Here is a 14,542-nt window from a genome sequence, read left to right as displayed (position 1 = left end):
ATAAATAAAGAAAAAAAATTGCAGCATTAACAGTTTGATCTGGATTCTGGATCAGACTCGCCCATTATATGTCAGTAGGATATGAAACCGTATTTGCCCTTTATTATTATATTGTTCATGTAATAAGAGGATGCCATATGGATGTACAAAAAGACATACGGCTGTAAAAAATGGACAGATGAAAAATTGCCAGTTTTTTCTGGACAATTTTGCATATACTCATATGATGCCATTAATCTATTTGTTATGCTCATTGGTGACGTTCCACATAAACTTAAGCTGAATTCACACGGAAAGATAATCGCAAAAAAGCGTTCTAAGAATACTTGTTTCACGATAATCGTTCGGTGTTAAACAGGCTGCCGATCAACCAATGCTCATTCATCGGGTCAGAGGATCTTTTGCGCAGCACAAAAGATCATCATTCTCTGCTGTGCTTATGGGCACTGAACAGTCTACTACAGATTGCTCAGTGGGCATCGTCTACTTTGGTCTGCCTATTAATACAGACAATTAAGAGACCACTAATCGGTAAAGGTCTACCGATCAGTCATATTGTGCTGGTGGTCAGTCTTTGTGCATAGACCCCTAAGGTTTGTGTGTAAAAACAGCTGAGGCTTGTACAACTTTCACCCAATCTAGGATGACAATAATGCTTGTACTGATATCCAGCTCCTGCACCATCCACAATGCAGACAAGCGCATGGAGCTGCACCCAGACCCAGTTATGTGACCTTGGCCTTAGTACTAGTATTCTCTCTATAGGGAATCCTGCCATCATGACCTCTTCATCATTTGGGAGTACTTAAAGGGGTTCAGCGTTTTAAAGCATCATATGATGCACTGCTCAAAATTACTTGGTGGAACCCGGCGGCTGATGGAGCGTTGACATCACTGCTCCATGTCTCTGTGTAGACCACAAAGCCGCCTGCACCGGATCCAGGTTGGGGCCGGTAGGCGAGTATGACAGAGTGTTTTATTTTTTACATCTTCCGTCAAATGGGCACTGGTGTGGGAGGTAGGTTATATTTATTTTGTTATTCTACATTATAGTAAAGAGGTGGCTGTCCGAGTAGTGGACAATCCCTTTAATTATGAATTAATTTTATGTCTAAATGTGTTTTATAGGATTTTTTTATTTGTAACATTTCATATTTATAATGTGTAATAAACAAATTCATTTTAAATTGTATTCCTTTTTGCCAAAAAGTGTGGTATCTGGAGAACCAGTTACTATTCCGTTAGGTACCATATTTTGTACCTATTAGAGGATAGTTGGTGAGTAGTGTTGAGCAAATTTGTTTGGCGAATGTTCAAAAATTTCAAATTCGGCACGAATATGGCACATTCGGATTCGTGATCGCAAAGGTGAGCAAATTTTCTTAAATTCGGAAAAGTGCGACGAATTTGCGTAGGGCCGCGAATACATGGCAACCACGGCGTTTTGAACAATTTTGTTAGCATAGTGCAAGTGTATGATGAGCGGTGACTTGTGCCAGGTGAGTGTGGGGGCTGTGGAAAGCTTAGAACAGGTCAGATCAGCGGCGCACTGTTTTGTTTTTCCTGTGGGCGGTAACTTTAATTGAGGAAAGCGCGGCCAGCCAATCATAGCGCAGGAAGCATCTGCACTGTCCAGACATAAGGGCTTCTGCAATTGGCTACATAAGTCACATGTCCTCTCAATATAAAAAGTGGCCATGTTCCCTCAGCGCCATTATATCCATATCACTGCTGGAGACAGACGCAGCTCAGTGTTCTCCTGTGTAATGAGAGATATTAGCTAGGTAGATAGGCGCTTGTATCGTAGTCAGATAGTGTAGATAATTCCTGGCCTATGTACCTCTGCAACCGCTGGTGCAGCACATTTTTGGTGTTCTTGTGCAAGTACTGAGATTCTGACAGAAACAGAGGGCACATGCCATACAATAGTGCTGTGCACCGCTGTTGTAGAGCTCCATATCTCAGCATACCTTGAATCTTTTTTTGCACTTGCTAATGTGATCAACCAAGCGCAGTGCACCTTTTCATTTAGTGGGGTTGAAATTGTGCTCTGCACAGTCTGCAGAGCTTCTTATTGCAGAGCACAAAATCTGTTTTTTTTTCTGTTATTGTGATATTGAAAGCTGTGTGCACTAAAGGTTTTTTTAGTGTCAGATACTAATTTAGTGGAGTTGAACTTCAGGTGGTTTCAGAGTAAAAAATACATTTTTTCTCTTGCTACGCCCAGTCCAAAAAATATTTTTCCTGTGCCAAAAGTCATACAGTGCTATAAGCCAGCTACTACGTCAGTGGCGGTCAAAGTCAGCTGGACGCAGAGCTTATGCAGAGTAACCCAAAAATATTCCTAAAGTAATACAGCAGGGGACATCTCAGTTTGAAATTGGAGAATATCTCGTAGGTTTTATCGGCCTCATGCACACTAACAGATTTCTTTTGTCTGTTAGTAACGTTATACGGCAGGCCATATCTTACCTTGTCATTTAGTGTCGCTGAAATTCAGGTGTGTGGTAAGCTATTGCATAGGAAAAAAAAATATTTTTCTTTACTTAATTGCGTGCTCCTACCACTGTATCTGACCAACATAAGTGTGAAAAAGAGAGGGCGTGGTGGAAGGGGGAATAGGCTTGGTGTTCAAGGTGTACATGGGGTACGTGGTAATGTTAATGAAAGCACTAGTGAACCAACACAAACAGGTCCTATCCAAAGACAACTGACAACTTATGTTAGTGGATGGCCTACTGCACTCCCTTCCTTTGGCAGCCGCACAGCGATAGGCCTTGTTGATAAGGCCCAGAAAGAGCAGGTGCTCCAGTGGATGGCAAGCTCTACTTCCAGTGCCCTCTCCTCTTCTTCCTCCACCTCAATATCACACGCAATACAGTCCACAGAGGTGGCACCCCAATTACCCATGCTTCCCCCCGTGTCACAACTGGCCAACTGCCCAATTGACTGTAGCGAACCACAGATGGGCGAGTCTGTAGAACTCTTCACCCATCCTACACCATGGGCATCAGAAGTGTACTCCAAACAGTCACATAGTCAAAGGGAGGAAAGCATCTACACCGATGCCCAAATTTTTTTTAGCTTGGATTCGGGGCAGGACAAAGTAGGGTCCGAGCAGGTTCCTGACCCTCGTCACCAGACGTTAACCACAGGGGAGGGAGGTCATCCCGATGAGACTCAGATACCTGAGACTCATGCGGACTGTACTGTGCTGTCAGGGCAACAAGAGGAGAGGGGTCACTCTGAGGGCGAGAAATGGGATAACACATTGGATGATGACGAGGTTGAAGATCATACTTGGTGTGAACCCAGAGTCACGCAGCCGAGTAGCTCATCTGAGGAGGTAGAGGAGGAAGACGAGGAGGTTACATTTCGCCCTACGGTGCAGACACGGAGTGATGCAAGCATGAGGAGCACTGCATCCTTAGCCACAACCGTGGCTGTGGCCTGCAGCGGTCACGGGTCTGCAGCTTGCATTGCAGGGACAGCAAGGATTGCCTAGCATGGGCCTTTTTTGTCTCTGCAAAGGATGAGCCAACTCACGTTATCAGCAAACTTTGCAATAAAAAACTCAGTAGAGGGAAAAATTGCAATAATTTGACTACTACATGCATGAACGTTCACATGCTCATACAACATTCTTTACGCTGGGAATCTTACCGCTGAAATGTGTACCAGCGCACCTCAACAACCATCAGCTGCCCCATCAAACGCATCCGCTGCGTCTCCCTCCTCCTCTGTTATTGTGCCAAGTATTGTCATGGAGGTCTCCCAACCTAGAAACTCCGGTTCTTTACCCGCTCCAGTCAGGTTGAGTGACAGCCCGTCAGCTGTAACGGAAGCGGACACGCCTGCTGTGTTTGTTTCACCGAGCACACCGCATGTTTCTCAATCCACCGTAACATCTGCACCTCACTCACGCTCTACCACCGTAACATCTACCACCTCTACTCACGCTCAAGGTGAAGAGTTGTGGGCAGCTCTCCAGGCTCAGTTTGAGCAATGGCTGTCTCCGCTGAACCTAGAGCCAGGGAAGGCCGTGTGCAATAACGGTGTGAACCTGTTAGCGACCCTAGGCTGAGGCAAGCTCGCACACGTGCCTTGCATGGCTCACGTCCTCAACCTGGTGGTACAGCAATTTCTCTGCCACTATCCTGGCCTGGATGAGCTGCTTCACAAAGTACAGAAGCTGTGTGCTCACTCCCTCCGTTCGCACCCCTCATGTCATTAACTTGCATCAATGCAGAGGTCTTTGTCCGTGTTAACAGGTTGATCTGTGATGTGCCAACGTGGTGGAATTCCACTCTGCACACGTTGCAGCGACTGTGCGAGCAGCAACGAGCTCTGACGCAGTATGTCATGACTTATAGCTTGGGACAACGCAGTACAGACTTGGGGCATATCACGTTTGCGGAGTGGGAACAAATTAAGGACCTCTGCACCCTTCTGCACGGTTTTGAAATGGCTACTAAACTGGTTAGTGCTGACGATGCCATCATCAGCATCACTATTCCATTCCGGTCATATACATGCTGGAGCAAACTTTGAATAACCTGCGGCAGAAGGTGGTGGCCCCAGAAGAAGATGAGGATGCGGAAGGGATACCAATGTCTCAAATTTCCAGACTGTCGTCACACAGGCGGATCCCAAGTGACGGTGGATTACAGCGATCGAGGGGGTTTGGTGATACCAGGCAAACTGTTAGTGAAGGTGAAAGAGCTGAGGAACTAATGGAGGAGGAAGAGGTGATGGGCGAGCAGCTGTCAAAGGATGAAGAGGATAATCATCCCCTCTCGTCTGAACGTAGTTGGCAGGAGGGGACAGAGGAAACAAGCATCAGTGTTAAGCAGCCCGCAATACAGCCTGGCTTTGGACCTCCTGGAAGAGCCCGACATATGTGTGCCTTCTTGATGCACTATCTGCAACATGATCCCCGTATAGTTAGGATTCGAAATAATGCGGACTACTGGGTTGCCACTCTGTTAGATCCACGTTATAAGAGTCAATTTTGCCAGATGCTTCCCGCCCTGGAAGGGGACCCACTTATGTTGGAGTATCGAAACAAACTTTTAAGCAACCTTAATAGAAGTTTTCCCCAAGATAACAGTGAGGTACACAGTGTGCATCACAGCTGTAGTCTTTCAACCTCCGGCACATCAGTTTATCAACGCCAAAACATTAGCTTCAGCAGCAGAGTAAGTGGCAGAAGCAATTTCTGGGAGTCCTTTCACACATTTTTTGCACCAGCACAACAGAGTACAAGTCTGACACGTGGTGAACGACTGGAGAGGATGGAGCAGGAGTATCTAGAGTTCAATATCAATACCATCAGGGAGGGTTTGGACCTTTTTACATTTTGGTCTTCAAAATGGATGAATGGCCTGAGCTCGCCTCACACGCCTTGGAGGTTTTATCATGCCCGGCAGCCAGCGTTCTCTCTGAACGTGTCTTCAGTGCTGCTAGTAGTGTCTTGACGGATAAGCGCACCCGGCTGTCCCCTGAAAGTGTAGATTGCCTAACTTTCATCAAGATGAACAAGTCATAGATCTCCAAGGACTTTTGCACCCCAAATGCAGACTGTACAGAGTAGGCGATGTTGTCGTTTTGAGTGTGCTGCATTGATCTCTTGAAATTGCAGTCTATGATATGGCTTCTATGCCTGCTCTTGCTGCTGCTGCAGGTTTTAGGCCCTAATTTTGGGAAATGTGGAGAATTCTGATTGTGTCTCCATCCATTGGGTTGGCTGTAGAGGGACAAGTTTGGGTCTGCGTTAAACTACTTGTAGTCTACTTGAGACTCCTGGTTAGGTCTCCGTCTCCTGAGTTGGCTGTACTGGAAGAGATGTGGGTCTTATTTACACTATTTCTACAGTAGTGAAATTGATGCCACTTTGCTGGCGTCTCCAACTAATTTTTTTTAAATGTGGGGAATCCTGATTGGGTCTCCATCTATTGGGTTGGCTGTAGTGGAACTGGTTTAGGCCTCCTTTGCAATACTTATACTCTAGTGAAATTGATGCCACTTCGGTGGTGTTAGGCCCACATTTAGGGCAATGTGAACACTCCTGGTTAGGTCTCCATCTCCTGGGTTGGTTGTACTGGAACAGGTGTGGGTCTTATTTACACTATTTCTACTGTAGTGAAATTAATTACACTTTGCTGGCGTCTGCCGCTAATTTTTGGAAATGTTAGGAATCCTGAATGGGTCTCCATCCATTGGGTTGACTGTAGTGGAAGAGGTTTTGGTCTCCATGCATTTCTTCAGTTATACTGTAGTGAAATTGAGCATTTGGTGCAGATATTATTCTCCCCAAATGGGTACACAAACATGATAAACTCTAAATTGATTTTCAATAAACAACCATCAGCCGCCCCATCAAACACCTCTGCTGCTGCTTCTTCCTCCTCATATGTTACCGTGCCAAATTGTGTCACACAGGTGTCCGACAGAACCAGCTGTATACCTGCTGCAGTTAGGCTGAGTGACAGCCCGTCAGCTGTAAGTGAAGCGGACATGCCTGCTGTGTTTGTTTCTCTGAGCACACCACACGTTTCTCAATCCACCATAACATCTCCACCTGCACCTCACTCATGGTCTATCAGTTTGTCCGTTTCACTGTACTCTGCCCTCTCTCAACAATGCAGCTAGCCCTCAATCCCGCTGTTGTGGTCACGTAAAAGATTGTTTCATCCTACACATGACAAAGCTAAGAGGTTGAACTCCACCATCTCCAATCTTTTGGCCACGGAAATGGTGGTCTTAGGCCCTATTTTTTTTTTAAATGTAAACACTTCCGATTGAGGCTGCATCTCCTTGGTTGGCTGTAGAGGGACAGGTATGGGTCTGCGTTAAACTAGTTGTAGTCTGATGACATTGATGCCACTTCGGTGGTGTTAGGCCCTCATTTAGGGCAATGTGAACACCCCTGGTTCGGTCTCCATCTCCTGGATTGGCTGTACTGGAAGAGGTGTGGGTCTTATTTACACTATTTCTACAGTAGTGAAATTGATGCCACTTTGCCGACGTCTGCCACTAATGTTTTTAAATGTGGGGAATCCTGATTGGGTCTCCAACTATTGGGTTGGCTGTAGTGGAACCTTCCTGTTCTGCAGTCTAAGTTGTGTAAGGTTGAATACCAGTCCTTGCTGCACTCCTGATACAGACTCTGCCTGCTGCACTCCTGATACAGACTCTGCCTGCTGCACCATCTAGTCTGTCCTACTGGGTCCAGCTGCTGCGCGTCCGTTGGTCTGTCCTGGAGTGGCACCTGGCATTCATAGGGAGCCAAGTCTAACCTCACCATCAGAGGCTCTAGTGAACAGTCTGGTGCTCGCTTAGTCACGCCCCTCCAGGCTCTCTGGGGTCCGTGGCATAGTGGTTCCACAATCCACGTCCGTGACAGTGCACCCTCGTAGGCAGGAACCTCTCTCCTGTTGTACCAGTCGGTGACCCCTTTTGACACGTAAAGCGCAACTGAATAAATGTCGGTCACAGTAATAATAATTATAGTACTTGTACTCTTGATCAATTGATGGCACTTACCTGGGGTCTACACTCAATTTGATGTGTTTTGGCAGCTTTTGGCCCTGTTTCTAGGTGTTGTCTATGCATTCTTTTTTGGTCCCCCCAATTGACTCCATGGGATTCGGAAATGTTCGGTGAACTTTTCCGAACCGAACACTGAAATGTTCGCTCATGCCTATTGGTGAGGACTCTACCTAATCTATTAATAAGGGCATGCATTATTTTGACTATTGGAATTTCTTAACCCTTTAATGACCAGGGATTTTCAGGTTTCCCTCCCCTTGTTGTAAGAGACATAACATTTATTTTTGCGCTGATATGGCCATATGAGGGCTTGTTTTTTTTGTGTGACAATTGTAGTTTTATCCAGTATCACTCAACAAAAGTCCATTCAGTTTCCTTTATTCATGGATAGGAGGCATGTTGTAGAATAGTATCCAAAGCAACCTATGGCTGTTTTGCAGATGAATACTTTTTCAAGGCCTTTGTATCTTCTGTTTGTTGCTGCATTCTGAAAAATTAGTATTTTCATTCATATGCAAATGAGGCATTAAATGCTCTGGCCATGAGAAAGCACTTACGGAGTGGCTGCCTCTCTAGGTTGATGCCCAGACCAGTACCAGCCCCTTTAGCTCGATCGATATCGCTCGGATTTCCTTGCCTGGCGTATCATGTCACACCACCGAGGGCTTGTTCACATCACAGTATTTTCAGTCCGAGTACTCTCCATGAAAAAAAAAAACGTAAAGCACTCGTGCCAATGTTGTTTAATGGGATAGTGCTGATGAGCGATTTTTTTCACTGACCAAATTTGCGTGTGGAAAAATAAAATGACTGCATGCACTAGTTTCTTCCGTAAATCGTATGAGACTTACCCATTGAAGTCTATGGGTGCACAGAAAAAAAAAATAAAAAATCATATACTCAGTATAGCATCCAATTTTTTTATGGATACATTGCAGTTCTCTAACATAGGAAACTGTAAATGGTTTTGTTAATTAGTAGCTGCTGGAAAAAAAACCTGATTGTGAATGACAAGTAAGAAAAAAATCGTCCCACTTTTCTGAATCCCCCCCCTCCACACACGCTTGTGTGAACCTATCCAAACAGTGAGCAGGAGCCAGAGGCTTGTTAAGTGATTTGGGTGTGAATGAGCACTTAACACCTAATTTACATATAAATTAAAAAACATTAAATATAAGGGTGTTGGTGGAGTTACAATTCAAAAGACTTGCATGTCCATATATGCAGATTTGAGGGGTGGGGGTTATTTGATGTTACTGACAGAGTCCCTTCAAATTATTTTATATTTTGACAGATCAGACTATTGTGGACAATACAATACCAAACATGTTTTATTTTGTTACATTATTTAATTTACTTTTAAAGAGGAAAAGGTAGGTAATTTAAACTTTTATATATTTTCTTATATTTGTTTAATTTTTACTTGGAAAAAAAAAACTGGTGCTTTTTTTTTTTTCAGCGCTGGAGTGATGCTTTAAATGTAAGCGCTCTGCATCCAGTCATATATTCACCCTCCGGCATCTTCACCATGGTTCGACACTGCTCCGTCCCCGCGGCGTCATCCTGTGACAGTAGATTCTTACTGCCCGAAAGTCAGAACCTATGTCACACGATCTTAATACAAGTCTATGCGCGCCAGAACGAGACTCTCACCTGCCGCCGCCTTCATAGTTTCCCAGCGTTGTTCTCGTTGGTCTCTGGCGAAAAGTGACCTGCCGGCAGCTCTAGTGTTTCATGAAGCAGCGTGGAGGTCACTTTTCGCCAGAGACCAACGAGAACGACGCTGGGAAACTATGAAGGCGGCAGGTGAGTATGAGACAGGGGACTAACATTTAAAGCACTTCCCAAGCAGTGCAATAATAATAATAATAATAATAAAGTGGTGCTTTAATCCCTTGGCGGACTTGAACCTGCGATAATTTGCTGGGTTATATACTGTATAATGCAATAATACTAGATAGTGAAGTAGCACAGCCTATGGCTGAGCAGTTACCGACAAATGTGTAGCAGGGGACCCAATGGGAGCCCGAGTGCTTGCACTCACAATCACATGGTTTAAAGGCTGTTGTCAGCGATTCATCGTGGCAATTGAATGGTTAAGCTGCAGCAATCAAAAAGTATGTAAAATCGCTGCAGTTACAGAGAAATGCTGGCTGTGTAATGCAGCAAGGATCCACCTGTTATGAAACAGACTCCGCTCCTTAAGCTGGCTCCATACTTTACAGAGCAACTGATGATAAAAAAATGTATGTCATAAGTCGTTAACTAGTAAATGGGGGTTTTCCTATTATTAAAGCACCACTCCAGTCTTTATTTTTATTTCATTTCATTTCTAATTTTTGCTCAAGCTTAGGGAAACTTTAGATGTAACATTTTAACCTTTTCTGGCTAGATTTCAGTTTACTACTATAGTAAATGTGGGGCATAATGTTGTGCTTGTTAATATTTGCCAACACCAAGACAGGTTGTGTTTCATTCATCTTTAATAGTGTTGAGTGAACGTGCTTGTTCTTATCCAAGTATCTTCAGCTTGCTCGGCTAATAGGTTTGCCTCCCTGCAGCTGCATGTTTCCCGGTGGTAGACAGGCAATCCCCGCATGTTTTGCAACTAACAAATAGGCAATCCTCACATGTGCTGGGTCTGTCTACCGCCGGAAAACATGCAGCTGCCGGGAGGCAAACATATTAGCCGAGCACACCGAAGATACTCACATAAGACCGAGCGTGCTCTGATAGCACGTTATCCAAGCAGGTTCACTCAACACTAATCTTTAACTAAGATAGAAAGATAAGATCCGGCACTTGCTTTTAAAAACTTCCATCTTTGCGTTTCTGACTATGCGGCCCTGAGTCATAGCAACCATGTTATGATGAAAAACTTCATTGTCAAAACCACAAAATTTACAGATACAAATCTTTTAAATGCGCCTAAAATAAAAGCAAAAGATTTATTGGAAAAGAGAGTGCTACATTTTTTCCCTTCTATCTTTGATAACCTCCGAGCATGCTGAGGCACGACAGGCTTCTATGCGCTAAAATGGCCCTGATGAGTGGGGACAGGATAGACCCTTATAAAATTGTGGGTATCCTTGTTCAACGCTCATGGAGTTTAGATCTACAATAATTGAGAGCTGTTGTAATATTACCTCCATAAAACAAAGCATTCCCCTCTACACTGTGTAACTTAAGAATCACTCCAGGAATCTTATAATTCTTTAAACTTTACATGATGCAGAGAACGTATGAGACATCGTATCGATACAAAACACAGAACCAGCGCTGTACGGCACCAAATGAAGAGGACACATTGGTTATTAACTGCAGATTTATTGGTGGAAAGGCACAAATGTAATCACTGGTGTTAAAGCATTTTCTCTTACACCTATTCAGAAGAAACACAGTATTGTTTGGTGGGAACCAATAAACTCAAGTCATATCGGTCACCTGAGGAAGCCGCTTGGATTCGTTTCATTGATGAAGCGTATGATTTCTGAAAGTATTAAACTTATAAATATGGAGGCCTCCATGGCGTAAAAAAGGTGAGAGATATACTTTAAAGTCCCGGTATCTGAAATGTGAAGACAAAAGATGATACCACCAATCTGTAGTGTGTCAACATTCGGTTAAAAAGCAGTAGATGAGTAAAGGGTTAAGAGAAACAGAACCGAATAAAACCAGGTCTCAATAGCAATACAATGTTCTGAAGTGGGGGACATGGCAGTGTACTGGAGGAGCTTTAGTTCACTAGCCTAATATCAAGAGGCTAAACAAAATATACAAGGAATACCAAAGCGAACACAAACTGTATAAAAAAAGTAAAAATAAAAATCACGTTGGTCAAAGCATCAGTGGTGAAGAATGGCCACTCATGAAAGCTTTTGTACAACTGCATTTAGACAAATGTTATGACTTGGTCTGTTCATGGCGGTCACACATTACAGAAGCCAACACACATACTAACGCTTATACCTCTTAAGACCTTGAGTGCGGATAGCACCTGCTAATAATGACCTCGAAGACGCCCTGTCAGCTCTTCTGATGTGTTTTATACCAAACATCTTATTTCCCACCAAATAACTCTAAAGCCTCTTTTCTCAGAATTATGCATTCAGCGGTTCCTCTGTTCTTCCTCCTGGAAGAATAAACTTGACATTTGAGCATTTTCCATTCCACTTACCAATATTTTTTCCTTACACTGTCAACAATCAGAACTAAAGGAATGGTAATACATAAAGTAGTAATATATGTCTACAAAGAATAACAGAGGAACAGCACAACACAGAAATCTAAGAGACACTACCAGATTGTAATATAATGGGAAATGCAAGAATTTACTAAAACAGACATGTCACTGGGAGTGGACAAGTTCTTTTTATGTGTTTTTTCAGGCTTATTACATAGATGACAACATTAGGAAAGGTCATCAATATGAGATCCTGGGGTTACTATGTCCAGTACCCACACTGTTTGCCGAATTCAGCTCTGGTCAGATGCAAACAATGAAAGACGTTGAACAGCACAGCTCAGTTCACTTTGTAGTGGCTGTCCCGGGAACTGCAGCTCCGTTACTTTTCATTACAACAGCAGAAGAGCTGCAGTACCCAAAACGGCCACTACACAGGGAACAGCGCTGCACTGTTCACGCCTGGGAGCTGCTGGAGCTGAATACAGCTGATCAGTGAGGGTGCCGCTGATAATGAGGACCTTTCATAAAGAGATCATCTATATAGTAACCCTGAAAAATCCCTTTAGGTCTATGCATGAAAGGGGTGCAGTATACTGTAGTGCATAGGTCTTCTGGAAAATAAGAGCTGCAGTCCTATTTCGCCTCCCTTTCTCCTGCACACAGACCACACCGGTCCTCATGAATGGGGAGAATGACTTCTCCGCTGTACAGATGAGCCCCATAAGCTGCACAGTGTGAACACGTAAACCTCTCTGTAATAGGTAGAGACGATGTATCTATGCAGTAACGTTAGCTGTCGAGCCAAAGAGTCTATGAATGTGAACAGAAAACATGAGAAAATAAATGGTGAAAGAGAAACGTGTGAGCAAATTAGGATTCCTCTTCATATAACAAACGTTAGTTAAGGTGCCCTACACAATATATATATATTGCACATCTTAGTATTTCTTACATTTACAAAACATGTGTTTTTTTTTTTCAATGGACATTTCCTCTAAAAGACAGTGACAAGGGTTTGTCCTGCTCAAGTCCTATAAAGTCCACTCATTTACATATGGCTTTGGGTTTCTCTGGTACACAATACATTGACATTGTAAGGCTTTTCTGTTGTACAATATATCTTTTAGTAGAATAAAAGCTATAAAATCTGCTTATAACATTTTACCTGAAATTAAGATTGCATAAATAAGTATTTTCTTTTAATTAGTGCAGACATATGTTTATGTTATGAAATCTGTGTTTGAAACCAATCCATAGCCAGGTATGTCTGCAGAATGGAAAGGCCTCTCTGGCGTTAGAGGAAGAGACTAAGAATGTTCTATCCTCCTCTTACTCAGATATGTATGGAGGCGAGGGACCACCATTTTAATGGGAAAGCCCCTTAGGCCTACCGCACAGGATGCATAAAGATAGCAGAGGAGGGGAAGGGGTGCAATTGTGCAAAAGCAAGTTAAAAAATAAAATAAAATATTTGACTTTCACAAATATATAAAATGATTTCTTTCCTTATTTTAAGCAGCGCAGGTCTTTGGTAACTATAAAATATAAAAAGCAGGTATCGTTCAACAAGAGGGGGAAATGGGTGCAAGTGAAACTGTCAGTTTGGTTGTAGTCCAGATTCCTATTGAATTCCTAATTTTCATCATCGAGAATTCAGCCGTGGGGCAACCTTTAATGTAAAAAGACAAGAATGTTTACACTTATATTAGGAATAAACTCAACTTATTGTTCAGGATATTTCTAATGTACAGACAGACAAGAGAGATCATCTTTGCAGACGTGATGGACCTAATTTTTATATCAGCCATCTGAATCCGGCTTTGAGACCCCCATACACAATAGAGAACTGTTGGCTGAACAATTGTTCGGTCGATCGCTTCTATACATGGTTATATTTTTTTGGAACCTACATGTATTAACCAGTTTTAAACTTTCTAATATCAGGAGCTGGAAGCAACTTTTCCTCCTTCCTATGAATTTCACGTTTGGTCAGAATGGATATCCATGCTCCTGGATTAAGAGAGCCGCATCGGGTGAGCGGCCATGCGCTCTTTTTCTGCCATCCTCTATGAGAGGGCCGCTGGCAGATTCCTATGGCGGCAGCTTACCTCCCAAAAAACAATGACAGGCTGCAGAAATTCAGCAGACCGAATCCTTCTCTGTTGGGGAAGAATTGGGAGGCCCCATACAGAAACTGTCGGCCGATCGCACGGTTCTAGGTGAGTTGGCACTACTTTAGCCTTACTGGGGCCTTTAGGCTTCCAAAATCACTGATATGTGAAATAAGACCTAAGTGAGACTGCATGTGGATCCTACTGAAAACTGCGGGGTACACTGGCAAAAAAACAACAACTCGTGTCTAGTGACAGCACAGTTACTAATTGTTAGATTAGGCTGTACTAACAATAGTATTAATGGTGTAATGTTTTTAGCAGTTGTCGGAGTCCTTACCACAGACAAGTGTCCATTTTTGGCTTTAGCGATCAGCAATTCTGAGCCTGGTGTAAAGTCGATGATGCCTTCTTTACCCTGACCCACAGTAAACTTGATGCTGAGGAAAAACAGTAATAATATAATGAGATGACTGTGTGACCTCTGATCCTGTATGAACCGCACTTGTACCCTGGTTATTTTGTTTCTAAGATCTTATGTCCCTAGAGTGTGTAAAGTTGGATGTAAAAAAAAAAAAAATGATTTAGGAATCCAAAAGGGCATTAAAGGATTTATCTGGCGCAGCCCAGTACTGCTCACTTCTGCGTCGGAAGTGAGCAGAGCTAAAGCTGTTGCGACTCACACACCTGCAGA

The 14,542-nt window shown here is 43.3% G+C and overlaps 1 protein-coding gene across 6 annotated transcripts in view; it reads right to left on the bottom strand.

Moving 5' to 3' along the window:
- Nucleotides 1-10,858: 10,858 nt before the first annotated feature.
- The window catches only part of MYO1C (myosin IC), a 152,885-nt gene continuing 149,201 nt past the window's right edge, over nt 10,859-14,542 (bottom strand). For all 6 annotated transcript variants that reach the window (XM_073667742.1, XM_073667747.1, XM_073667744.1 and 3 more), the window contains exons 31-32: nt 14,189-14,288; nt 10,859-13,406 (exon numbers count right to left, since the gene is read on the bottom strand). In XM_073667742.1, the coding sequence (XP_073523843.1) occupies nt 13,380-13,406; nt 14,189-14,288 (127 nt within the window). In that variant the 3' untranslated portion in view covers nt 10,859-13,379. The remainder of the gene's footprint in view (nt 13,407-14,188; nt 14,289-14,542) is intronic.

Source organism: Phyllobates terribilis, unplaced genomic scaffold (assembly GCF_046119375.1).
Source record: "Phyllobates terribilis strain yellow unplaced genomic scaffold, ASM4611937v1 Scaffold_2__4_contigs__length_985480577, whole genome shotgun sequence".
NCBI classification, from domain to species: Eukaryota; Metazoa; Chordata; class Amphibia; order Anura; family Dendrobatidae; genus Phyllobates; species Phyllobates terribilis.
The sequence above is the reverse complement of the archived record's forward strand: the minus strand, read 5'-3'. Positions and strand labels throughout refer to the sequence as shown.